At 49.0% G+C, this 27,582-nt stretch overlaps 1 protein-coding gene across 1 annotated transcript; it reads right to left on the bottom strand.

Moving 5' to 3' along the window:
• On the bottom strand, positions 1 to 27,501 carry ntrk2b (neurotrophic tyrosine kinase, receptor, type 2b). Its single transcript, XM_030084887.1, has 16 exons — positions 27,248 to 27,501; positions 21,929 to 22,003; positions 21,778 to 21,849; positions 19,893 to 19,961; positions 19,650 to 19,801; positions 19,417 to 19,553; positions 17,673 to 17,805; positions 16,921 to 17,250; positions 14,821 to 14,855; positions 13,971 to 14,070; positions 6,546 to 6,734; positions 5,142 to 5,272; positions 4,896 to 5,068; positions 3,404 to 3,644; positions 1,854 to 2,012; positions 1 to 367 (listed from the first exon to the last, which is right to left on the bottom strand). Exons 1-16 carry the CDS (start codon positions 27,442 to 27,444, stop codon positions 182 to 184), a joined length of 2,379 nt encoding a protein of 792 aa, XP_029940747.1. The 5' UTR covers positions 27,445 to 27,501; the 3' UTR covers positions 1 to 181.
• Between the last annotated feature and the right edge of the window lie 81 nt (positions 27,502 to 27,582).

Here is a 27,582-nt window from a genome sequence, read left to right as displayed (position 1 = left end):
CAGAGAAACCGTGAATTTAAGGCTTTTTCTGGACGTGATGAGGATGTGGACGGTAGCATTTACAGAGACATTTACAGCCAGGTTCTGTACACGGTCACACAGCCCTCTCCTCTGTTCCCCCCATCACGTCTCTCCCACACACACTCACACACACACACTCGCTGGCTCACACACACGGCGGTCAGCCCAGGATGTCCAGGTAGACGGGCGAGGCCTTGGCCAGGCTCTGCAGCATGCCGTGGATCTCCTTGATGTTCAGCCTCATGTAGGGCTCCCGCTGCCAGCAGCCCAGCATCAGGTCGTACACCTCTTTGGGACACGTCCGGGGCCGCTGCAGCACCCGGCCCTGCGTGATGCATTCAATGACCTGCAGGGGGCGCAAAGGACAATCACACAGATCAGATGGCTGCTTCAGCAGTGTCACCTGAGAGAGCAGGACAGGTTTCACATGAACACCCTGATCAGCACTACTTCACACGGCACGTCACGGAGGACGGAGTCCATCCGCCGCTGAAATGACCGGGTAGCGTGTTTCAGCCCGAATGGCATGCACAGCTACTCCAACAACCTGAAGGGGGCGGTGAGTTCCAGGTTGGGGATAGCTGTGGGGTGCTCTGGCACCCGCTGATACCTGGACACCAGGTCCAGCTTTGAAAAGACCCGCTTGTCAGGCAGGTGTGCTGAGAAGCCCTGGCTCTGAGGGGCTGGGTGGCGGTTGGGTCTGGTTTTGTCATTGAGGTGCCGGTAGTCCCTGCAACTGCCATTGGGTTTGGGCGCGAAGTGCAGAGGGGCAGTCCAGAGCGGCGGACGATGCCCAGTTTACCCACGTGGCCAAACTCAGCTTTCGCTGCACCGTGGATTTGACTGGGTTGAGGCGTCAGGTCCGGGCAGGTGGGGCTCCTCAGTGACAAGAGAACGTAGGGACGCCGATTCCAGGAACTCGTGAGAAGCTGGAGATGTTTGTTCCCATCTGACAATGAGGCTGAAAGTCCGCCACAGCAGGGGGTGGTGATACGATGGGGTGGTTGATGTGGTTGGAGGGTATTTTTGCGTTGGGGGGTGTTGACACAGCGGAGGGGTATTGATGTTGTGGGGGGTGTTTATGCGGTGGGGGTGTTGATACGATGGGTATGATGATGCAGTGGAGGGTATTTGTCAGCAGCTGCTGAATGTAACTTACAAAGTAACTTGTAATCTAACATAGTTATTTTGAAATTTAAGTAATCAGTGAAGTAATTATGCTACAAAGCGCATCATGAAAACAACATTTCCCACTCTATCACAGACGATATACATCACACCTCTGTTATGCAGACCGGAAAAGATCCTTGTAGACTTTAAATATTAATATCAATTATTCTCACTGAACTTAATAGTAAATGGTAAATGTTCTACACTTATATAGCCCTTTTACACCCACTGTGAATTTCACCCTCTTTAAACATTTTTATTGATTATTTGTTCATTTTCCAACACGAGTGTATACGCCAACTGCATTTTTGAGCCTTGACTTTTCTTTCCAGTGCTGTGGTGCCAAATCTGTGGTCTGTGGACCAAAGGACCATCAGAGACTTCAGTCCAGCCTGTTGAAGATCGTGCATCATGGAAAACTTAGAAAGAAAACATTGGTATGATGCATTGAAAGGCAGGTGGACGTCCTGTCTGAACCCGCCACCTCAAGGCCAAACTATTCCAGTTTTATTGCTTTCTCCTTTTTCACTTCCTTGGTTCTATGTCACTTTATATTTTTAAATTTAAATCAACACGAGGAAAGGAAAGGAAAATGGTGGATTAGAGAAAACTACTGAAAACATGAATAACAGCCCAGAGTCTGTTTGTGGGTGGAGTCTGACCTCGTTGTTGGAGAGCTGGTACCACGGCTGCTTCCCGTAGGTAAAGATCTCCCACAGCACCACGCCCAGGCTCCACACGTCACTCTCCGTGGTGAACCGCCGGTACATGATGCTCTCCGGGGGCATCCAGCGGATCGGCAGCATCGTGTGGCCGCCCACCTGCAGAGGCAGAGGACACACTGGAGGACGGGGTCGGCAAAGTGCAAACAGAGCAACTGCAGCCAGGAAGTCTGCAACCAGGGCATCTGCAACCACAGCGCCTGTAACCAGGGTGTCTGCAGCCAGAGTGTCTACAACCAGGAAGTCTGCAACCAGAGCATCTGCAACCAGAGCATCTGCAGCCAGAGTGTCTGCAACTAAGGCGTCTGCAACCAGAGCGTCTGCGACCAAAGTGTCTGCAGCCAGGAAGTCTGCGAGCAGTGCGTATGCTGCAAAAACAGAATCTGCAACCAGGAAGCCTGCAACCACAGTGTCTGCAACCAGAGTGTCTGCAACCACAGAATCTGCAACCAGGAAGTCTGCAGCCAGAGCATCTGCAACCAGGAAGTCTACAACCAGTGCGTATGAAACCAGGAAGTCTGTGACCAGGAAGTCTGCAAACAGAGCATCTGCAGCCAGAGCGTCTGCAACCATGGCATCTGCAACCAGGAAGTCTACCACTAGAGCGTCTGCAACCAGGAAGTCTACCACTAGAGCGTCTGCAACCAGGAAGTCTACCACTAGAGCGTCTGCAACCAGGAAGTCTACCACTAGAGCGTCTGCAACCAGGGCATCTGCAACCAGAGTGTCTGTGACCAGGAAGTCTTCAACCAGGAAGTCTGCAACCAGAGTGTCTGCAACCAGGAAGTCAGCAACCAAAGGGTCTGCAGCCAGGATGTCTGAAAACTAGGAGGTCTGCAAACCAGGAAGTCTGCAAATTTCATTACTAAAACAGCCAGCAGCATCAAGTAGGAGAGCAACATGAAAACTCCAAGGTTTTCATTGTTTCTGCTGTTTCTTTGTAGACATATATTGCTTTCAAAATGGTGCTGTGTAAATGCAGAACATTTCTGACAACAAAATGCAAGAACCGTGAGTTTTCATCCTGAAATACTCTCTTGTAAATTGTACCGGAGTATCTGTGGTTGTAGTGAGTAACGTGTTAGTGAAAATCCTGCAAAACAGATCAGGTGGTGTCAGATGGACTAAATCATGACACACTGCCTGATACACTACTAAATCAGATTACAAAAAAACCCTCTATAGCAGATCTGAGTGATAGGCGTATAACTGCAAAACAACAACGCTTCATTACTGCAACGTGAGCGATGCATGCAGTCTGAAGTTTTCTGGAGTTCTTCTGTTTGGACAGCAGGGGGCGCTGTGGGATCCAGGGTGAAAAGAAAATCTATTCTTTGACTTCTTATAAATGTTGTTTGTGTGTTTCCCATTCCTCTGCTTTAATGTCTGTGAGTGAAGGGAAATTTGATCGCCTATCCCTGCACTTCTGTTTAAGGGTCCTGTGTCCAATGTTTGACAGAGGAAGCTCCCGATGGCTCGGCGGTACTCACTCTGTAGTAGTCTGTGCTGTAAACGTCTCTGGACATGCCAAAGTCTCCGATCTTCACCAGCAGGTTTTCTCCCACCAGGCAGTTCCTGGTTGCCAAGTCTCTGTGGACGAAGTGCTGCGAGGCCAGGTACACCATGCCAGCGGCAATCTGCTGGGCAATGTGCAGCATCTGGGACTGAGTGAGCTCCACCAGGATGCTGTGCTGCCCGTCTGCCATGAGCACGGCGTCAGGGCCGTGAGACCTGTGGACCGGGACCGGGATGAGGACGGGGATGGGACAGGGGTGGGGACAGACAGAGACAGTGGGGAGGACAGGTTCAGTCTCATTTCAGGCTCACCAGACAAGAGCATTTTTTTTTCTTGTGTTTTTTTATTATGACCAACATGAATTTTGCTTCTAACTAAAGGACTGGAGCAGTAGTTTACACACACACACACACACACACACACACACACACACACACACACAAGTGGGGATGAGGCCGGATCACTCCTGAATATCTAGAAATCAGACATTTGATGTAAAATGTAGAGACTGAAGGTAAAACGTCATCAGAAGGTAAAAAGTCAAGTAAACTCACAAATCGACAGACGTACAGGGACAAAGTAGAAATCCTGAGGCTCAGGAATAATCAATGAGCTTGAGAAATGGCTGGAGTTCCATCGAGATGAGCTGACTCTTCTCTAGCGTTTCTAAATGAAAGTGTGTGACCTGATGGTGTGTGAGCAGTGTGTTGGCTGACAGGAGGGACTTCCTGGAGTCTCTGCCGGCCGTCTGGCAGCTTCACCAGGATTTCACCGCCACCAGCCAACAAACAGTCCTGCTGACTGAAGATCAGAGTAAAGCCACAAGCCGTGAAACCCTGAAAACCCAAACCCAGCAGAGCGCCGACGGCTGAGGCCTTCACCTCCAGCTGCAGTCAGGACCAGTCAAGACGGCTCGTCCTGTTTCAATATGAGCAACAGGTCCACACTTTCCTTTCAGAAACATTTTGAAAACGATGCCTGTCTCCATGGCAACAGAAGAAACACTGAAAACACTGTTGTTTTCCTGTTGGTCCACTAGTTGGTGCTGTTCATTGTTTCAGTAATGAAACCACACACACATGCTGCAGGGAACAACACACTGGGACCAGGACCAGGAGAGTATGGACCAGGACCAGGACCAAGTCACGTGGACTGGGAGTCATGGCACTCTGTCTGTTTACTGAGCATGTGTACAACTCCTGTTTACTGCACATGCTCAGTAGCAGCGTTTCAGGAAAGTTTGATTTTTGCGGTTTCCAAAGAAACAGAGTCGAGCCGTTTTTCAAAAGTTGCATTTTCAGTGACTCAGAGCTCTGCTCCCAACATGCAACAGAGTTTAGGGTTTTCTTGTGAGCGCTGTGGTGAAAGCGGGGCGTGGCACACCGCCAGGCGGCCTGTGCTGCGGCGCTGAACCGCTCTGAGTGGCGTGGACCTGTGGATTCGTGCACGCCGTGTGATCCTCCCACCTGAGGAACTTGTTGAGGTCTCCGTGCTTCATGTACTCGAACACCATGATGAGGGGGTCGCTCTCCACGCACACGCCGTAGAAGGTGACGATGTGCTCGTGCTGCAGGTTGGTGAGGAGCTCCGCCTCCCGGTAGAAGTCGGCCCGGCCGCTCTCGCTGGCCTCTTTCAGCGTCTGGCCAGAGAAGAGACGTCAGCGTGGGGACGGACGGCGTCCCCGGCGGGCGGTCCAGCCTCGCCATGCGTACCTTGACGGCCACGTGGAGCTTCTCCTGGTCGGGGGTCAGGTTGTAGCACTCGGCCAGGAAGACCTTCCCGAACGCCCCCTCGCCCAGCTCCCGCTTCAGGACGATGTTGTGTCTCTTGATGTGCTGGACGACTTGAACACAGAGAAATCCCGTTAAGGTGACATGAAGCTTTTCTTCTCAGACGTCTTCCACTGAGGAACACCAACATTTAGGAACTTCCTCCTAAATGTTGGAAGGAACCTCCTTCCTTACTTAGCTTTTCCCATTTCTAATCACCAACAGCAACATTTTGCTTAAAGGACCTATATCATGCAAAATCCATTTTTTTAAGGTTTTTAGCATGCCCCAAAGTTGAATTCCCTTAAAAACCACCCCAAAAGGTTATTTGCCTTCTTCCACGCATGTCTGAGTAATCTCTTTAAGTCTGCTGCTCTTTACAGCTGTCCCTCCCTTCGGGTAGAAAACAGCTGGTTTGAACCCCCCCCCCCACCAGGCCCTCGGCAATCAGCGTTGCCGCTTTTTGTATCTCCGATTACAGAGATAAACTTTAACCATCGTCTGAAAGCAGCAATCAAGCAAGAGCAAGAGTCTGGAGGGTCTGCGCTTGGTGAGTTTCTAACAGGAAAGACGTTTTCGCGTGTCTTTGCGTGTAGAGAAGCTAAAGAGCTAAAGAGAAGCTAACGTAGCTCCGATTGGTTGAAGTATGCTGTCAGTCAAAGTCCACAGGGGGAGAGGCGGGATTTTCAGTGAAACTGAGCGTTTTCTCTTCTGGGTTTCAGAATTAACCTCCGAAATCTTTTATTGAACACAAAATGACTTTTTCTTAGCACCAAAAATAAACCAGTACCATGTTAATGCCAATAATAGGGTTTGGACGAGCTAAAAAAGCAGGATACAGGTCCTTTAAATGATTTGCTAAAAGCACGTTTTGGTCACTTTTACCCTCATCCTTTAACAAACTTCATCTGAAACAAACCCATAAATATATGACAGCATCTTTTATGTGGCTGAGCGAAGAGCTAAACTGGCTTTAAGAGATAAAATGTCTAAAGTGAAACAGCATTTTTTTTTTATTTATTTTTTTTTTGGTGAAGAAGCTGAATAAAAATTCCTTATTTATGGAACAAGCTGCATGGTCTTGATGCGGACCAGACTGGACCCTGTTGCGAGTAAGTTTTGGTCCACAGGCTGCATGTTTGACACAACCCTAACCCTCCTAAATTTGCTGAATGAGCCTTGTTGAAGGTGATTTTCTGCATGTCCTCCAGTCCAGAGCAGAGGTCGCCGACACGGTGCAGCCGGACGCCGTCTATAAATCTGGCGGCGCCCCGCTCCGGTCCCTGTATGGATTTATCAGAAAAGGTCCGGGTTACCCGGCGGCGCTGCCCCGTGGCGGTAACTCACACGTGTCAGATTTCAGCATGCTGCCGGAGTTCCGGAAGTACTGCGGGTTCTCGATGACAGGGATCTTCGTCATCCCGATGATCACGGCGTCTGGACCCATCTCGGAGGACGACGGGGTGTTGTTGCCATTGGACACGTGATGAAGAGGACTGGCGGAGTCATCGTCGTTACTGATGACCGAGGAGGAGCCTGAAGAGGACCGGGACAAGTGTTGAGGATGACGGGTAAGAGAGGTGCTGTGGAAAACTGGCAAATAAGAACAATTTCTTGCAAATGTTTTCAAAAGAGGAGGGAAAAAAAAGCTGAATTTCAAAATAACAGACAGCTGTTTATCTCATCAAAGACAGATTCAAGACATCACAGTAGTTTCACATTAGGGACGCACCGATACCAGCACCAGTATCTGCATGGAGTACTGATTTACCGGAGATGATTTGATACATGAAGGAAAATGACAAAAGAAAGACAGACTGGAAATTATGTTCTGTCGCGAAAGATAGTTGGTCCAACACCAGCAACGTAGCCAGCAGCAGACTTTACCTCTGTCACTCAATGGTGCACATGACTCCGAGCCATGCTACATGCTACACGCTAAAGACTTCCGGGCTCACACACCAGTGATGCTACATGCTAAACATGATGAAAGTCTGACTGATCCACTCATTAACAGTCTACAGCTCACATAGTGCAGTGCGTACACACTGCGCTAAATGAGCTGCAGACTGTAAGGCTGTTGGAGGGGACGTAGCGTTACGTCACCTCCAGCACCCTCTGGGTCAACTCTACGTCACCTCCAGCACCCTCTGGGTCAACTCTACGTCACTTCCAGCAGCCTCTGGGTCAACTCTACGTCAACTCTACGTCACCTCCAGCAGCCTCTGGGTCAACTCTACGTCACCTCCAGCAGCCTCTGGGTCAACTCTACGTCAACTCTACGTCACTTCCAGCAGCCTCTGGGTCAACTCTACGTCAACTCTACGTCACCTCCAGCAGCCTCTGGGTCAACTCTACGTCACCTCCAGCAGCCTCTGGGTCAACTCTACGTCAACTCTACGTCACCTCCAGCAGCCTCTGGGTAAACTCTACGTCACCTCCAGCAGCCTCTGGGTCAACTCTACGTCAACTCTACGTCACCTCCAGCAGCCTCTGGGTAAACTCTACGTCACTTCCAGCAGCCTCTGGGTCAACTCTACGTCAACTCTACGTCACCTCCAGCAGCCTCTGGGTAAACTCTACGTCACCTCCAGCAGCCTCTGGGTCAACTCTACGTCAACTCTACGTCACTTCCAGCAGCCTCTGGGTAAACTCTACGTCACCTCCAGCAGCCTCTGGGTCAACTCTACGTCAACTCTACGTCACCTCCAGCAGCCTCTGGGTAAACTCTACGTCACCTCCAGCAGCCTCTGGGTCAACTCTACGTCACCTCCAGCAGCCTCTGGGTCAACTCTACGTCAACTCTACGTCACCTCCAGCAGCCTCTGGGTCAACTCTACGTCAACTCTACGTCACCTCCAGCAGCCTCTGGGTAAACTCTACGTCACCTCCAGCAGCCTCTGGGTCAACTCTACGTCAACTCTATGTCACTTCCAGCAGCCTCTGGGTCAACTCTACGTCAACTCTACGTCACCTCCAGCACCCTCTGGGTCAACTCTACGTCACCTCCAGCAGCCTCTGGGTCAACTCTACGTCACCTCCAGCAGCCTCTGGGTCAACTCTACGTCACCTCCAGCAGCCTCTGGGTCAACTCTACGTCAACTCTACGTCACTTCCAGCAGCCTCTGGGTCAACTCTACGTCAACTCTACGTCACCTCCAGCAGCCTCTGGGTCAACTCTACGTCACCTCCAGCAGCCTCTGGGTAAACTCTACGTCACCTCCAGCAGCCTCTGGGTCAACTCTACGTCAACTCTACGTCACCTCCAGCAGCCTCTGGGTCAACTCTACGTCACCTCCAGCAGCCTCTGGGTAAACTCTACGTCACCTCCAGCAGCCTCTGGGTCAACTCTACGTCAACTCTACGTCACCTCCAGCAGCCTCTGGGTAAACTCTACGTCACCTCCAGCAGCCTCTGGGTCAACTCTACGTCAACTCTACGTCACTTCCAGCAGCCTCTGGGTAAACTCTACGTCACCTCCAGCAGCCTCTGGGTCAACTCTACGTCAACTCTACGTCACCTCCAGCAGCCTCTGGGTAAACTCTACGTCACCTCCAGCAGCCTCTGGGTCAACTCTACGTCACCTCCAGCAGCCTCTGGGTCAACTCTACGTCAACTCTACGTCACCTCCAGCAGCCTCTGGGTCAACTCTACGTCAACTCTACGTCACCTCCAGCAGCCTCTGGGTAAACTCTACGTCACCTCCAGCAGCCTCTGGGTCAACTCTACGTCAACTCTATGTCACTTCCAGCAGCCTCTGGGTCAACTCTACGTCAACTCTACGTCACCTCCAGCACCCTCTGGGTCAACTCTACGTCACCTCCAGCAGCCTCTGGGTCAACTCTACGTCACCTCCAGCAGCCTCTGGGTCAACTCTACGTCACCTCCAGCAGCCTCTGGGTCAACTCTACGTCAACTCTACGTCACTTCCAGCAGCCTCTGGGTCAACTCTACGTCAACTCTACGTCACCTCCAGCAGCCTCTGGGTCAACTCTACGTCACCTCCAGCAGCCTCTGGGTAAACTCTACGTCACCTCCAGCAGCCTCTGGGTCAACTCTACGTCAACTCTACGTCACCTCCAGCAGCCTCTGGGTCAACTCTACGTCACCTCCAGCAGCCTCTGGGTAAACTCTACGTCACCTCCAGCAGCCTCTGGGTCAACTCTACGTCAACTCTACGTCACCTCCAGCAGCCTCTGGGTAAACTCTACGTCACCTCCAGCAGCCTCTGGGTCAACTCTACGTCAACTCTACGTCACTTCCAGCAGCCTCTGGGTCAACTCTACGTCAACTCTACGTCACCTCCAGCAGCCTCTGGGTAAACTCTACGTCACCTCCAGCAGCCTCTGGGTCAACTCTACGTCACCTCCAGCAGCCTCTGGGTCAACTCTACGTCAACTCTACGTCACCTCCAGCAGCCTCTGGGTAAACTCTACGTCACCTCCAGCAGCCTCTGGGTCAACTCTACGTCAACTCTACGTCACCTCCAGCAGCCTCTGGGTAAACTCTACGTCACTTCCAGCAGCCTCTGGGTCAACTCTACATCACCTCCAGCACCCTCTGGGTCAACTCTACGTCACCTCCAGCACCCTCTGGGTCAACTCTACGTCACCTCCAGCAGCCTCTGGGTAAACTCTACGTCACCTCCAGCAGCCTCTGGGTCAACTCTACGTCAACTCTACGTCACTTCCAGCAGCCTCTGGGTCAACTCTACATCACCTCCAGCACCCTCTGGGTCAACTCTACGTCACCTCCAGCAGCCTCTGGGTAAACTCTACGTCACCTCCAGCAGCCTCTGGGTCAACTCTACGTCACCTCCAGCAGCCTCTGGGTCAACTCTACGTCAACTCTACGTCACTTCCAGCAGCCTCTGGGTCAACTCTACATCACCTCCAGCACCCTCTGGGTCAACTCTACGTCACCTCCAGCAGCCTCTGGGTCAACTCTACATCACCTCCAGCACCCTCTGGGTCAACTCTACGTCACCTCCAGCAGCCTCTGGGTCAACTCTACGTCACCTCCAGCAGCCTCTGGGTAAACTCTACGTCACCTCCAGCAGCCTCTGGGTAAACTCTACGTCACCTTCAGCACCCTCTGGGTCAACTCTACGTCACCTCCAGCACCCTCTGGGTCAACTCTACGTCACCTCCAGCAGCCTCTGGGTCTAGCACTGACACAGAGGCTGATGGAGGTGGTTTGTAGCAACACATAGTCTTTGCCTGTTGTTTACACATGATAATGAATTAGACTTCATAGGATTAATTAAGTACTGTAGAGTAAGTAAGTAAGTAAGTAAGTAAACTTTATTTGTATAGCGCTTTTCGCAGACCAGGATGACAAAGTGCTTCACATAAAAATAGTCCACACAATATACAATCACTATAATAACATATATATGCAAGATGAAACAGTACCATGCAGGCTAGAAGGCTTGTTCAAAGAGAAAGGTCTCCAGCTGCTTTTTAAAAGAATGGACATTGTCCAGAGACCTGAGTGAGCAGGGAAGCTCGTTCCAAAGCCGCGGTGCCACTGCCTTAAATGATCTATCCCCACCAGTTTTAAAACATGTGCGGGGATCCATTAGCAAGTTTTGGTTAGAGGACCTCAAGCAGCGAGTGGAAACTACAGATGCGCGGATTGCGGTTGCACCCAAAATTAAGATTTTAATTACATTCGGGCGGGTTACGGTTGAAGTACTCAAATTAAAAAAAGCAACATTTTAATAGCCAAAACACTATTCTGCGGATAGCGGGCGGGTTACGTTTTGAAAATTGAGCTAAAATCTTTCCTGCGGGCAGATAGCAGACTGATGGAGATTTTAAGAAGCTGTTGTGGATGGAAAAATGAGCCATCCACGCATCTCTAGTGGAAACATAGGGCTGTAATCCGGTGCCTGCCCGTGTAGAGCCCGAAACGTCAAGACCAAGATTTTAAAGTTTATCCTGAATGAAACAGGGAGCCAGTGTCGGTCCTTAAGAACTGGACTTATATGGGCTCTCCTACGAGTGCGGGTCAGGAGCCGTGCAGCGGAGTTCTGGACTACTTGAAGGCGCGCCAGTTCTGTCTTGTTGAAACAAGTGAAGACTGTTACAATAGTCAAGGCGCGATGAGACAAACGCATGTACAATCATCGCCAACTCTTTGAAGGACACCATTTTGCGAAGTTTAGCTATATTCCGAATTTGGAAAAAGCAGTTTTTCACAAGCTGATTGGTGTGGTGTTCCAAGGACATTCCTTCATCAAAAATAACACCCAGATTTCTTAGGCTGCCTTTAACTGAACAGTTCAGGTCACCAAGATGGTGTTTTATGGCAGACATGGCGCTGTCTGGGGCAACAATCAGAGTCTCCGTTTTGTCTGAATTCAGCTGCAGACTGTTTTCACTGAGCCACTCCTAAATTTTGGCCAGACATCTCATCAGCGACTTAAGTTTTTCTGGCTCAGATGACTTAAAGGAGCAGTACAGCTGCGGGTCATCGGCGTACAGGTGGTAGGACACATTACTGAACTGCTGAATCAGCTTGACGAGAGGGAGGATATACAGCAAGAACAAAATAGGTCCAAGAACAGATCCCTGCGGCACCCCCCACAGAAGCTCCACAGGCTCAGACATCACATTGTCAACAGACACACTGAAAGTTCTACCAACCAGGTATGACCTAAACCAGTCCAAAACAGGACCTGACAACTCAACCCAGTCCCTCAGTCTTTTGATCAGGATCCATGGTCGACTGTGTCAAAAGCAGATGATAGGTCTAGTAAAACCAGTACAGTGCATTTGCCAGAGTCTGCAGCCATCATAATGTCACTAGACACTTTCAACAGGACCGTCTCAGTTGAGTGAGACTCACGGAAACCAGATAGAAATGTGTCGTGTATGTTGTGTGTCTTCAAAAAGGAAGCAAGCTGGACACCGACCAACTTCTCCAGGACTTTAGCCAGAAATGGAGTTTTTGATATTGGCCTGAAGCTAGAGGTATGGGTATGTGTAAAGGTATGGGTATGTGTACAAGTATGGGTATGGGTACAGGTATGGGTATGTGTACAGGTATGGGTACAGGTATGGGTATGTGTACAAGTATGGGTATGTGTACAGGTATCGGTACAGGTATGGGTATGTGTACAGGTATCGGTACAGGTATGGGTATGTGTACAGGTATCGGTATGTGTCCAGGTATTGGTATGTGTCCAGGTATGGGTATGGGTACAGGTATCGGTACAGGTATCGGTATGTGTCCAGGTATTGGTATGTGTCCAGGTATTGGTATGTGTCCAGGTATGGGTATGTGTACAGGTATGGGTAAGGGTGGGTCTTTGTTCAGGGAGCTGCAGCGCCGGGCGTAGCTGTAGAGGCCGATACGGGATCCGCAGATCCTGCGCAGCCACTGCAGATGAACTCTTGGCAGTGTGTTGGGATGTCACTGGTCTCCACTGTCTGCGGAGTCTCTTCTCCCCCCCAGCGGGTGTCTCTTCTGTCCTCTGCTGTTCCGAGGACATCCTGGTTGGTGGCCGGCCAATCAGAGTGGCTGGAGGGGTTGGAGCCGTCACAGGCGTCTCTGGGTCAGGATGGCAAACATACTGGACACTTCTGCTCTGGCAGGATGTCCATGTTGGAGAGACGGTCCGTAGTCTGCGAAGGCAGCGTTGGTGGAAAGCGTTCAGCCGACGTCGTGGCAGGAGTAGAGGGTCCATGCTTCACTGCCGTATAGGAGCGAGCTGAGTACCAGGCCTGCTGTTGGTGGTTAGCATGGAGTTGTCCAAAATGGGGTTCCAACAGGGGTTAAAGAAACAGGTCCAGAACCTGTACAGACTTTTTATAATTTCACAACTCTCAACACCGTACGACACAGATGTAAAATCTTTGGCCATGACGTAAAGTTTGCTCTGGGTGGTCTCCATGGCAACCGAAGCCTCAGCACAGCGCCGACATTCACTAGCAAATCATGAACTGGTTTATTTCCGGTGATCCCGGCCCGGTGGACCGTCCAGAACTGGACGGAGCCCGTTTAGCGGCTCCCTGAGGCTCAGAGCCCGGCCCGGCGCTCTGGAACAGCTTTAGCATGGTCCAGTCAGCTGGACGCCACAGCAGAGGACCGTCACGGTCTGGCTTGGAAAGAGAGGTGAATTTGCCAATTTTCCAAAGGGAGCTTGAAGTATGAACATGTTAGCATCGACTAGCATTTTACATTAGCATTGCTTGTCGTTTGCCTTTACTGTTACTAACCGTGGTTTTCCAGCTGAACCCCCCACATGTAAACATAACAACACTGGCAGCAGCAGTCCCTCCATCGCCACATCTCAGACACTGTCTGAATCTCATGGCAGCTGATGTTTGGTCCCAGACGAAGACCTTGGCCGTTCTTGACCCGGTTTCACAGGGCGACGGAGGACCACGGATTAACCAGAGCCAAGACCAACAGTATTGACATGATTCTCTCACCATCGCTGATCGTTGGTCTGGGCTGGGTGGAAACCTCAGCGTCTGTACCGGCCTCCTGACTGACACACAGCATTACTGAAAAGGTGCATTTCTACGGAGATGGAGTTGGACAGTCTTTAGAAAGTTGAGTTTTACTGTGTTTCCTGGCAGTCGGTGTATTTTCAAAAAGTTGCATTTGCACTGTTTCCATGGAGATGGAGCTGTGGAACAAAAGCTTCCTGTTTTTGTGTGAAAACCTTGTCGTGTGAACAGGGCAGACCTTCCTCAGCTCCATCAGACCCTCTGAAGCCTGAAATGTGTCTATGTACAGACTCAGGAGAAGGAAATTCACCTTTTATACCAAACTTGGAGTTTCTTCCATATTTCAGAATGATCACCATAAGAACGCAGCCGGTCAACACAACTCCTGCGATTCCCACAACTACATACACCTGGGAAGGATAAGAAGAGACAGCCTGAAACATAAAACACACAGAGACTGCGTTGTAAAAAACAACAAGCTGGATCAACGTCATCAGTCTGAACATCAACAGTTTCCACGTGTGATCAGAACTGCAGCTGCTACTTCTGTTACTGCTACTGTTACTGCTGTTACTGCTGCTACTACTGCTACTACTACTACTACTACTACTGCTACTGCTGCTACTGCTGCTGCTGCTACTGTTACTGCTGTTACTGCTGCTACTACTGCTACTACTACTACTACTACTGCTACTGCTGCTACTACTGCTACTGCTGCTACTGTTACTGCTGCTACTACTGCTACTACTACTACTGCTACTGCTGCTACTGCTGCTACTACTGCTACTACTACTACTACTACTACTGCTACTGCTACTACTGCTACTGCTGCTGCTGCTACTGTTACTGCTGTCACTGCTGCTGTTACTGCAGAAGTTTTCAAAGGAACTTGTTATTTTGTTACATGAGTTTTTTCGTTGCACCACAACCAAGAAAGTCATTTTTATTTTAATGTAAAGGTCACTATTGCAGTATTTCACCTGGCCGGCCCATTCAAGATAAAATGAGGCTACATGTTGACACCCTTGCTTTAGAGGATAATACAATCCATTGAACTTTGTAATTACGGTACAAGAAAATTAGAAAATAAAGCAGATTTAGTGTTTAAACATCAAAATGTTGAAGGATGACTGCCTGAGATCAGCACTAGGATCACTTACCGGCACACTCTCATCCAGCGGAGAAGGCGGCGTGTCTGAAAAACACAACAACAAAGTCACTGAGAGCGGAGGCGGTGGAGTCGCGCTGGCTGTTCGGCGGTTTGACGTTCAATCATAGGCGTCAGTTTAGGGGGGGACGGGGGGGACGTGTCCCCCCCACTTTTTTCCAGGGGTATTTTTTTCTCCACCTCACACAAATCCTTCATGTGTAGCCTTTGTAACCCCGGTTATTTTCAGTAGTAATTAACATTCCGACGCTCCTGAACGCACCATCCGCTGATCGCAGAGACGCACACAGACGTTCACGACAAAACAACGTGCGGCTGCGCTAATGTGCTCTGTTCCATTGGAAGCTCCGCCCACCTCTGGCTTTGCCATCGTGAACACACCTAATTTTTTTGACAACTGGGGCTCAGACTGCAGCGTCATCTCCAAACTCAAACTGAGATCTGATTGGCTGCCGCCGATGTAGGCGGGTCCTGATTAGTGACTGACAGGGAGCGTGACAGTTCAGCACCGCTAAGGCTAAAGCTAAAGCCAGCAGTCAGAAATCAAAATGAATGAAAGTCACTGAAAAGTTTATCCAAAAGAAGAACCACGGTGCGCCTTTCTTTTAAAGTGAGTCCTCAGCTTTGGTGAGTGAAAGCATATGTTGTCAGTATTTTTAGATGCGTGCGCGCACACGCACACACACACAGCTCCAAAGTCACTTTTTGCCAGCAGTTGTCCCCCCCACTTTTCCAAACAAACTGACGCCCTTGCGTTCAATACATACCGGGGTCTGGACGGCAGCGGAGAGACAGCAGAGGAAGGAAACAGGACAAATCATGAGGTCTCATTTGCTTTTGTAACTAAAGAAAAAATGATGGTATTCCCAGAAAGGCTGAGTCATTGTTCATGTCTGCTGGATTTAGCTCGATGTGCACTGGAGTCTCTACTCAGGTAAAGTTACTCGCATCCTTCAGTGTTACAGAAATTTCAAATCAACTTCATGTTGCTACTTTTTCTGTTGAACATAAGAAAAATAATATGGATCCTGCTGTAAGTTCTTCTTCATGTTCTTGGTGTCCTTTCCTATTCCTATCTGGTCTCCCCTGAGATGATTCAGCATGACCAAACCTACCAATCTGTTTCTGATATCGAGAAAACTCAAGAACTGCCAGAAAGAAGAGAGAAAGGTGACATGACCTGTTATTTTAGTACCATCATAATCTTCCGGTGGGCCTGAAGAACGTAAACCCAAAGTAAATCCAGTCAGTGGCGGTTGTAGCTGTTTGATTATGGTGAAGAAATGAATCGGTACTTACAGAATAGGTCATCTGTGGAGAAGAACAAAAACAAAAATGTGTGTTAGAAATTTAGCATCATGAAAAACTAATTAACGATGGAAAAAAAAGAAAAAAAAAACATTGGTTTTGGAAGCGTGGGACACGTTCTCCATTTGAAAAGAAATCCAGCTGTGAGGAAGTAAGTGGAAGGAAACTTAAAAATCACATTCAGAACTGAATTCACTTTCAGTGTAAGAGACGAAAGATCATAGAATAAGATTCAGTACAAAATCAGGAGTTTGAGTTTAAGACTGTGGCTCCTTCCACACAACGATTCAGATCACACTGAAAAGTTCCATGTTTACAAGGCAACGTTTAGAAAAGGATGTGTCTGAAACACTGACAACCCTGCAGTGATCGTGTTGGTCCACTAGTGGGTGCTGTTGGTTGTGTGAGTCTGGGACGAGGAGAATAACTCAGTACAGAGCCACAGTGTTCAGTCGCTGACGAAATTTTGAGAAAGGTTAAAAGTGGATTGTGACTGATGGACTGAAGCGATCATTTCCTGTTTCTGCAGCGTTTGAGCAGAAGCTGAAGATGAAGCTGAAGATGAATTAAACAGTGATCACATGTTAGAGAGACAGAAACGAGCTGAACTGGATGATCAGGATTGGAAAGAGGTTATGTTGAAGGTAGAAATGATTCCTGTAATGCCGAATTTATTGATTTATTTGTGTGATAATTACTGTCCAGAGAGGAAAAATAAAGTAACATCTAAAAGTAGGACCAGGACCAGGAGAACATGGACTGGTAACAGGACCAGGACCAGGACCAGGGACTGTGGGGAACTCACCTGTGTAGTTGAAGTTGGGGGGGTCGATGAACTGGGCGGAGACCGTCTTCTCGTCCCGGCCGTACGTGTTGTTGGCCACCAGCTTGTACTCGCCGTTGTGGATGTGCGTGGGGTTGACCAGCTGGAGGCAGCCGTGGTCCTCGTTCTCGGTGGACACGTGGATCATGGTGCGGATGTAGTCGTGCTCCAGCAGAGGCTTGTTCTTGTGGTACCACTGCAGGTCCGGTTTGGGGTTCCCCGTCACGGTGAAGGGGATGCACCAGTGGTGGTCCCGCTCCGGAGTCAGCAGCTGCTGGATGGTGGGGGCAACTGACAGTAGAGGAAGAGTAATCACGGGGATGACAGGAAATCAACAGCAGGAGGAGAGCCGGTAGGAAAAGCAACATTTATATGGACTGACAGAGCAGAGACGGCGCGCACTTTGTAGAGACTGATGGCCCAACGTTTGAACACTGACAACAGGAAAACATGGGAGAGGAGAGTGAAGGAGCAGAGGAGTATGGCGAGGCATGAGGAGGGAGAGTTATGGACGGGGAACATGGAGAGTCAATAAGATCTGCAGAGAGACACTAATGAGAACAAACTGAGGAGCCTCCTGCCTTCACTGGAAAAAATAGAAAGAAGGTCTAGAGGAAGGTATTTCAAATCTCATCAGCCAGGAAATTAGACAAATTAAACTTAGCGACGTAGATATAATTCGCAGAGATGCATGGGCTGGTGGCAGAGCTTACAGAGAATGTTGAGCTGGAGCGTGGCCTCGTTCAGACCGACCATGTTCTCGGCGCTGCACACGATCACCCGGCCGTTATCGTCCGGAGACAGGCCCGACAGGGTGAGGTTACTCTCCGTCTCGTTCAGGTCGATCTGCAACAACACGGCTTTATTCCCAACTTCAATCTTGGTTTATGGAAGACACTGGACAGATATGAGGATCATGTTTCTGATGCGAGCGCTGGATGAACCAGCTCCTTCAGTCAGCGGGTACCGAAAAACTACTTTCTCTTAATGAAATGAATTTAAACAGTAGGAAATCCAACAAACTGTCAAAGGTAAGTAAAAGTGAGATGATACGGGCAGTTCCAGCTCATGTAGCTCAAAATATCTCATCAGGAAACGCAAGAAGGTAACAAATTCCACTCATACAAACCAGCTCTGTCTCAATGAAGATATTCTCTTTAAGACCTAAGATCCGACGAAGGTTCATCAAGTCCACTGAGAATGACTGACAAAGACAAGAATTAGCTAAAAGCTATTTCAGAAGCTGAGTTAGCTAAAAGTATTTTAAGAAAATCAGAAAAAGTTTGCAGTGAAGAATTAAAACTTGAATAGCGTTTGCTGAAACAAAACCAGCAAAGTCTTGAAATAGTTGCAAACAATGTAAAACAGTCGAAGTGACAACAACAAAAAGACAATCTAAAAGCAAATGATCACTTTTAGAGAATAAACATCTCAAGCTAATAATGAGGGGAAACACAAAATGAGAGCTCCAGGTTTAGGCCCCGTTTACACCACGACATTTTTAAGTGAAAATGGAAAACTTTCGCTGTGTTAGTCCGATTATCATCACTGAATACGCAACTTTTCCAGAACAGCTTTCAGAACAAAGCTTTTCTGAAATGCTGCTGCTGAGAACGAGCTCCACGGCCACTGTCAACACTCCTGCTCGATAAGCGGAGGGACAAGAGGAACAATGTTTTCCTCCTGAGTGGCATGACTCCCAGTCCACATCCTCCTGGTCCTGGTCCCAGTCCAGAATCTCCCGGACTTGGTAGTTTTAGAGTTTTAGAGCTGACAGTCACTGTAACAACAATCCAACCTGGTGTTCTGTCCATATGAATGTCTGTGTTCTCCATTGTTAATGTTCACAGTGGATTGTTCTCTGTGGTTTCATTATTAAAACAAACAGCAGCTCCAACTAGTGGCCTGATGTGCTAACTACATGTTTCAGTGTTTCTGCTGTTTTTGTGTAAACAGGAATCCTTTTTTAAAACCTTACCATGTACATGTGAAGCTTTCTCTTCAAACATGATGAAAACGGGGTCTGAGTGGTTCGATGTTAATTGGAAGTTTTGGAACTTTTTCTAGGAGTCTCCACTAACGTGTGCTGCATTAAAAAGTGCTGGGAGTGTTCGCTCCTAGCTACAGATGAAGAGCTTGGAGGTTAAGGAAGAAGGTGAAGAACCGAAACCAGCTAAGAGTGGAAACTGCTTGCTCATCATGATGGTTCAATAAAGCTAATATCTAAAACACAACTGCACTAAATGACACTGTCTATTTACAACCATCAAAACTCTTTAGTCACCATGTTCCACATATTGAATAGTTGTGTCTCAGAAACAATTTCATAAAGTTCAACCACGGCCTGCATTCGGAGTCTTGACTAAAGTATCCAGCCAGAGTGTTGGAAACCAAGTGCTTCAAGCTGTGGTGAAAACAGGACAGAGAAGGCGAAACACCAAACCATGAGGGTCTCACCCTGTATTGGGTGGAGAGCATGTCCAGGTTCCACAGGATCTCGGGGGGAGGGGAGCCGGAGGCACTGCACACAGCTTTGACGTCACTCCCCTCCATCTGGGTGACAGTTCTAGGCGTGACCTCCACTTGAGGAACCACTGCAAAAAGGATAGAAACAGTAAGTAACCACTAAGACTGTTTTCCAGTTTACTTTCAGCACTGAGTCGTGTTTATTACGCTGCGGTCCACCTTACCACAGTCGGGCGGTGTGAGTGTGATGAAGTCCCTCGTCACTCCTCTGTCGTCTGTACATGTCAGCTCTGAACTGTCCGGTTCTTCTAGAAGCCGCAGTTTGATCCACAAGTTCTCACAAGTACAATCCAGAGGGTTTCCAGAGAGAAGGAGCCTGGAAATGAACAATATGAAGCATGGGCCACAACTGAGGAGGAGGAGCAACAAGGACCTACGATTTCCAGTGTTTTTCAAGTGTAACTTACGGAAATGTGATGTTGAAGTTCTGAAATGTTCTCCATGATAGTACTGACAGGTTATTGTCTGTGAGATTTCTAAATGAAGATAGAAAAAACATTCTAATTATGAAAAAAAAAACCCGACATGGTACATGATTTGACTGTCAATGAAACTGTAGAGGGCATTTCAAGTGTGTGATTACTCTCACCACCCAACCAACCAACTGGCCAGCCAACCAACCAACCAACCAACCAACCAACCAACCAACCAACTGGCCAGCCAACCAACAAACCAACCAGCCAACCAACCGACCAACCAACCAACCAACTGACTAGTCAACCAACCAACCAACCAACTGACCCACCCACCCACTAACCAACCAACCAAACCACTAACCAACCAACTGACAGCCAACCAACCAACCAACCAACCAACCTACCAACCAACAAACCAACCAACCAACTGACCAGCCAACCAACCAACCAACCAACCCACCCACCCACCCATTAACCAACCAACCAAACCCCCAACCAACCAACTGGCCAGCCAACCAACCAACCAACCAACCAACCAACAAACCAACCAACCAACCAACCAACCAACCAACCAACCAACCAACCGACCAGTGAGCCCACCAACCAACCAACAAACCAACCAACCAACAAACCCACCCACCAAACAAACAACCGACCATCCACCTGACCAGCCAACCAACCGACCCACCCACTAACCAACCAACCCACCCACCAACCAAACAACCAACCAACCAACCAACTGACCAGCCCACCAACCAACCTACCAACCCAACAGCCAACCAAAATATGAACAACCAGCCAACCCACCCACCAACCAAACAACCAACCAACCAACCCACCAGCCAACCAACCAACCAGCCAACCAGCCAACAAATCAACCTTCTCACTCAGCATATTAACTGACTACCCAGCAAACAACTAACCAATCAATCCATAGACCACCTACACAACCAATGTATCCCCCTGACCCCTATTAACTAATCAAACAGCTGACTAATAAACCAATCATCCACCCACCCAACCAAACTTTTATCAATCTGGCCCAGCACATATCCACCCAATCAGCCATAGCACCCACCCACACTACTGACTGACTAACTGATCAACAGACTGATCAACCACCCAGCCAGTAATCCAAATTTACCATCCAGCCAACCAACCAGCTGACTGAGCAATAAAACAGCCAAACCAAACACAAACATAAACATACCTCCCAGCTAACCATCCAATTGAGCACTGAATCAATCAACCAACAGATTAGCAGACATGACAAGAAAATGCCCACCTGTTCACTCACCCAGGCAACCTTCCATCCATCCCATCCATCCATCCATCCATCTATCCATCCATTCATCCATCCATCCATACCATATTAGCACAGATCCTTCAGTACAGTCATTAGCACTGAAAAGCATATATTATCAAATGTTCTCAAGTAAAAACAATAGAAGTTATTTCAAAACTTTATTAATAATTTGTGTATGTGTGTGGCCTGGTTTTCCTATGGTTGTGGGGATATTTTGTCCCCACAACCATAGGAAAACTAGGCCCAATGTCATTTGTGGGGACATTTTTTGGGGTCCCCATGAGGGGAAACAGTGTTTTCTTGGCCATGTTGTTACTGAAAAAAGTAAAAGTGCAAAAACATTTCTTTAGGGTTAGGCATTGTTTTGGTCTGGGTTAGGGTTAGGGGTTAGATATGAATGGGAGTCAATGGAAGGTCCCCACAGGAATAGCCATACCCAACCTCTATGTGTGTGTGTGTGTGTGTGTGTGTGTGTGTGTGTGTGTGTGTGTGTGTGTGTGTGTGTGTGTGTGTGTGTGTGTTTCCTATAAATACGCATGTAAAAAAAAAAAACCAGAAAAAGTATCTTACACATATTGAAGTCTTGTGTTGTTAAAAAATGCATCTGATGATATGGACATCAGTCTTGTCCTGGTCACCGTTCTGTTGGGAGTCAAACAGCACTTTTAGAAGTTTTAGCTTCTTTATGAAATACATGTATGTGTTTGTGTGTGATACTTACAGGTTTCTGAGGTTTATATAGTGCCGCAGACTGTTGTCTGTAATGTCAAGCAATCTGTTCTGATTAGCGATGTATCTGCGGATCAGAGAAGTGAGAGGACCAACTTTAAGCACAATCTCACCAGATTCAGAGGTAGAAAGAGGAAAGTCGGACACACTGCATGAACTGTGCTCACAAAGTCCACTGCCATGCCACATGCCAGTCAGCCAGTCAGTCAGTCAGTCAGTCAGTCATTCGGTCAGCCAATCAGTCAGTCAGCCAGTCAGTCGGTCAGTCAGCCAGCCAGCCAGTCAGCCAGTCAGCCAGTCAGTCAGTCAGTCAGACAGTCAGACAGTCAGTCAGTCATCTGGTCAGTCAGTCAGCCAGCCAGTCAGTCAGTCAGTCAGTCAGTCAGTCATCTTGTCAGTCAGCCAGTCAGTCAGTCAGTCAGTCAGTCAGTCATCTGGTCAGTCAGCCAGTCAGTCGGTCAGCCAGTCAGTCAGCCAGTCGGCCAGTCAGTCGGTCAGCCAGGTCTGTCAGCCAGTCAGTCAGTCAGTCAGTCCATCGGTCAGTCAGTCAGCCAGTCAGCCAGTCAGCCAGTCAGTCAGTCAGTCAGTCAGTCGGTCGGCCGGTCGGCCGGTCGGTCGGTCGGTCAGTCGGTCAGTCGGTCAGTCGGTCAGTCGGTCAGTCGGTCGGTCAGTCGGTCAGTCGGTCAGTCGGTCAGTCAGTCAGTCAGTCAGTCAGTCAGTCAGTCAGTCGGCCAGTCGGTCAGTCGGTCAGTCAGTCAGCCAGTCAGTCAGCCAGTCGGCCAGTCAGTCAGTCGGCCAGTCGGTCAGTCAGTCAGCCAGTCGGTCAGTCAGTCAGCCAGTCGGTCAGTCAGTCATCCAGTCAGCCAGTCAGTCAGTCAGTCAGTCAGTCAGTCAGTCAGCCAGTCGGTCAGTCAGTCAGTCAGTCAGTCAGTCAGTCAGTCAGTCAGTCAGTCAGTCAGTCAGTCAGTCGGCCAGTCGGTCAGTCAGTCAGCCAGTCAGTCAGCCAGTCGGCCAGTCAGTCAGTCGGTTTATCCATGAATCAGTAGGTGAACTGGGGAGTTTGTCCAGCTGCTGTTCAGTCAGTGAGTTCTCCTCATGATTTCACAGTATGGATGTAAAGGCGAGACTCGGTCCAGCCTGTTCCAAATGAACCGGTTCTGGAGCTGGAACCTGAACTCTATCGAGGTTCTAACACATTTTACAGGATGGAACTAGCTACTGGTAAATACTCACTGCGCTGGAGTCAGGGACTATTGTCTTAAGTACAATTTACACCCTGTTTGGGTTCATGAATCCTAAATGTAGAAGTTTTCTGTCAACATTCAGAGAAACGTTCAGGGCCTGTTCACACTGAAACGGAACGCTTCGCTGTTGCTTTTCTGGAATGTGTTTACACAAGGAAAACAACCAGCAGCACTGACGAGCTGCCCAACAGGCGGACTGCGTCGTATTAGCGTTTCTGCGGTTGCTGTGAAAATGGACACCATTTTAAAACACAAAGGGAATTTTTTGAAGCAAACACACTGAAATGTTGTTTTCAGTGGAAGCGTTGCGTGAAGGAGGCCTGGAATACGGGACCATTCAGGATGACCGTTCAGACTGCCGGGCATTTATCAGGTGTGGTCTTTGCTCTGCTGTGGTCGTCTGGTTTGGTTTGTTCTTACATATTTGGATTATTTGATACGATTGATATGATAGACAGAAATAACACAACAAACAGTGATAATTCATGAATAATCCGCTGTTTTCAGCATATTCAGGATTACTACTGCAGCAACACATCAGCAGAGAAAACCGAACCTTTCTCACTGGTCTGGAGGCCTCTGCATCCACCAGAACAAGAACTAAGTTAAGCTGCATGACGTCCAGCAGCCGAAGAAAGTTCTCTTGCCGGCTGACATTTCATCCAGCAGGAGCTGCCAGAACTCAAAGGCCACGCCCCCTCTGAGGCCACGCCCCCTCCGTGCTGGTTCAAGCAGCACGACATGACTCCATAGAGTAACAATGGCATTTTTCTGGAAGAACTGATGAAGGATTCGTTATTGAAGCTTGCCTTGATGAGCAGATGAAGAACAGAGGAGTCCAGCCTCCTGGTTCAACACAATTCACCACTTCACCGTCCTCATTCAGGTGGTGATCAATAATCTCTTGTCTGTACATAAATAAATAGAAATAAGACCGTTTTTGTTCTGCAAAAGCTGGAAAAGTTTATTTTTTTCATGGCTGGAGGCAGGGCAGGTTGTTCGATGGTAAACAGATCAGAGATTTGATAGTAAGAGCTTTATCAGTTTCTCTATTGCTATTTAATTATTAAATATTTCAATTCTCCTCTATTCAACCAGTAACACCCTCCCCCCCCCAAAAAAAAAAAAAAAATTAATGTAAGTATTTATTGTCTGAATTATTTTTTAGGGTATGTCGAGGAGCCACACTTGTTAAAACAGTGACAGACGTGCCCTGCTCGATCAATATTAATTTGCGAGGAGGAGGTGCGAGGACTCGCTCCTCCTCCACCGGAGCTCCAGACCCCCCTGTCCCAATCCTCAGACCCCCCTGTTCAGATTGTGTTGGAAGAGGGAAGCATGCTGCTGCAGGGTTCTCCAGCCCTGTTCCTGCAGAACCCCTACCCATCATGCTCTAGCTCTCTCCCTGCTTCAACTCGTCTGGCTCTAATGGTTCTGTCCTCACTGAGGACTGAGCAGAGCCAGTAAGGAGCCTGGTACAGAGTCTCTCCAGTGGTTTGGCTCATTTCTTGAAAGAGGTGCCTTCTAAGATCATCTGACAACACGGTCTACAGTCCAGCTCAACACCAGAGCTCACTCGATCTTCTCTCTCCAGGACGGTCCTCTCAGGTTTCAGAGCTTCATTTCTTTCCCATATAAACAGTCTGAGCCTCCAGAATACAAAGATCCTTCTCAACAGCTTTGGCTCATTTCTCCGGGCAGACCAGACGTTCTCACTTCTCTTGGTTCTCTTGTCAAAAACAACCTGGACGGTTCAGCAGAACCTGGTGGTTCTCCTGTCAGAGATCAGTTCTCTTCAGAACAGTTCACTCAGGAGGAAAAACTACTTTTCCTTCTCAAACTAATGGTCAGTGTCCTCAGAAAGCTTGGTGTCTTTGGCGTGGTGTCTCTGGCAGTCAGAATGCTGAGATGTTCTGTCTTCAAGGCAGAGGAACATTGAAACCATCCCCCTCTCAGTCTGAGTCGGTGCTTCAGTCACCGTGGCTCCTGGAGAGTTTCAATGTTCTTCTTCGGGTTGTTTAGCTAGCAGAAAACATTTTGTAGAAGAAAATGAGGAAAAAAGCATTTTACAGTCAGAAGAAGCTTCAGGTTCTGACTCACACATCGCTCTCATACTTCCAAGGAAACTGTTCTCGTTTTTATCCACTCACAAAGTAGCTTCATCCATCAGAGTCAACTTACTGGAAAAGAAACACAAAGAAACACAAAGGAAGACTTGATGGAGCCCACAGTGCTGTGGATGAAGCTGGAGTCTCACAGCTCACTGCTTCACTGGTCCCCCTCCTGTCTGTCCCCCTGACTGTCCCCCTGTCTGTCCCCCTGTCTGTCCTCCTGACTGTCCCCCTGTCTGTCCCCCTGTCTGTCCCCCTGTCTGTCCTCCTGTCTGCCCCCCTGTCTGTCCTCCTGTCTGCCCCCCTGTCTGTCCCCCTGTCTGTCCCCCTGTCTGTCCCCCTGTCTGTCCCCCTGTCTGTCCCGCTGGCTGTCCTCCTGTCCCCCTGCAGTCAGCAGGTCCCTGTCTGGTCCCGGTGGTCTGCAGTGTGTTCTGGACTGATGCTGGCAGCTGGTCAGACTGGAGTTCAGGACTGATGTGATGAAATGCAGCCGATGTGTTTTGGGGAGAACAAGCATGAGACTGAGAATCAGTCAGTCACTCAGACCAACATGATCCATTCAGTTGGACGTGTCTGTTTTAAGAGACGAACCAAACCAATGGAGAGGAGCTGTGATGAAGCAGGGACAGAACTAGAACATGCTGGATAGAGGTTCTGCAGGAGCAGGGCTGGAGAACTCCTGGTCCTGGTCCTGGTCCGGGTCTGTAATAAACAGCAGTTCTGCACGTGCTCAGTAGACAGTAGAACAATGTTTTCCGAAGCGAAGCCACAAGTTTTCACTGGAAGCTTCAGGATCAGGACCTGGAGCTCCTGGAGCTCCGTTAGAGACACTCAGACTGTGGGGACAACCTGGACTTACTTTTTACAGAAAGCAAGGAGCAAAAGACAGACTGTGTAGCTGTAACTTTGAAAAATGAAGGAGTGAAAGTGATTGTAAAGCTCTCAGTACTTTACTCAAGCAGCAGTTGTCTTTCCTTTTTTAATGTATCCAAGCTCACTTCACCCTGACTACTACAGATGATAATTAACATAAGTTTTTAATTTCAAAACAGCTACTTTTTCTCCAACAGTCTGATTTATATTGACACAGTCTATTGTGAAAAAGATTTTAATTCTTGGGGTGTGAATGGATTGGGACGCACTGTGGCCATCAGATCAGCAGAAGTCTGGTTTCACTGGTTCTTTTCTTCGCTGTTTTCACAGTAATGAGTCAAACTCAGAATTCCACATGATCTGTGCAGAGCTCTGAGAGCAGCGGTCACACGTGAGGAATCACGGTCAGCTCCAGATGTGGCCGTCAAGCGCGTGCAGCTGTGCGTGTCAGGTACAGGCCCGCACACTGACGCAGATAAGGCCACAGGACCGTACGCACGAGCCGCGATGTGCCAGCGCCGAGCTCCTTTGCAGACCTTCAGCTCGTGTTTTCTGCGTGCACGTCTCGGATCGTGCGTGTTTCGGGCCGCGTGTGTGGATCTGTCCTCCTCCTCCAGCCCGGCTCTTCCTCTGGAGCCGCTTCTGAAGGAAAACACCGACTAATCCAAATAAGCCTGACGCGCACTCTCGACACGGCTGTGCGCGCGCCTAGCGGACGCGCAACCACTATATCCGTCGCGCGCGCGCGCGCACACACACACACACACACACACACACACACACACACACACACACACACACACACACACACACACACACACACACACACACGGATAATACGAGACAACATGGTTTGACAAACGCACCGGTTACCGGGACAAACCCGCACGTTTTGCGTGCGGGCAGCCGGAGCGGGCCTGCCGTGACTGACAGTCTCCACCTTCACAATCTTTGCATCTCTGATCACCTCGCGCGTTTCTCCACGACCGCGATGTGTCGACGGGAGGGTTATTTTACGCACAGCATCCCGATCAGTGAAGCACGATCGTCTCCGTATCACCGTGTGTATGCGCGTGCACTTACATCTCGGTGATGTTTTCCATGTCGTCTAACGTGAGGACAGGGAAATCCTCGATCCCCGGTACGGAATCAATACAAACAATCCTTGAGATGCTGCAAGTGCACGATGCGGGGCAAGCATCGCCGAATCTCCACAGCGCCGTCAAAACCACAAACAATCCCCAGCGAGCCATGCCATATTCCCCCGCGCTGGAGTCCATCGCAGGTCCAATGAAATCCCACCGAACACAATTGAATTATTCTCTTCTTTTCTCCTCCAGCTTAATCCTTTCGCCCCACACACTCGCTCACGCCTCGCCGCCGGGTAGAAAATAGAGGCAGCGGTGTGTCGGGCAGGA

This window comes from Salarias fasciatus (assembly GCF_902148845.1).
Source record: "Salarias fasciatus chromosome 7 unlocalized genomic scaffold, fSalaFa1.1 super_scaffold_4, whole genome shotgun sequence".
NCBI classification, from domain to species: Eukaryota; Metazoa; Chordata; class Actinopteri; order Blenniiformes; family Blenniidae; genus Salarias; species Salarias fasciatus.
This window is presented reverse-complemented; position numbering and strand designations above follow the sequence as displayed.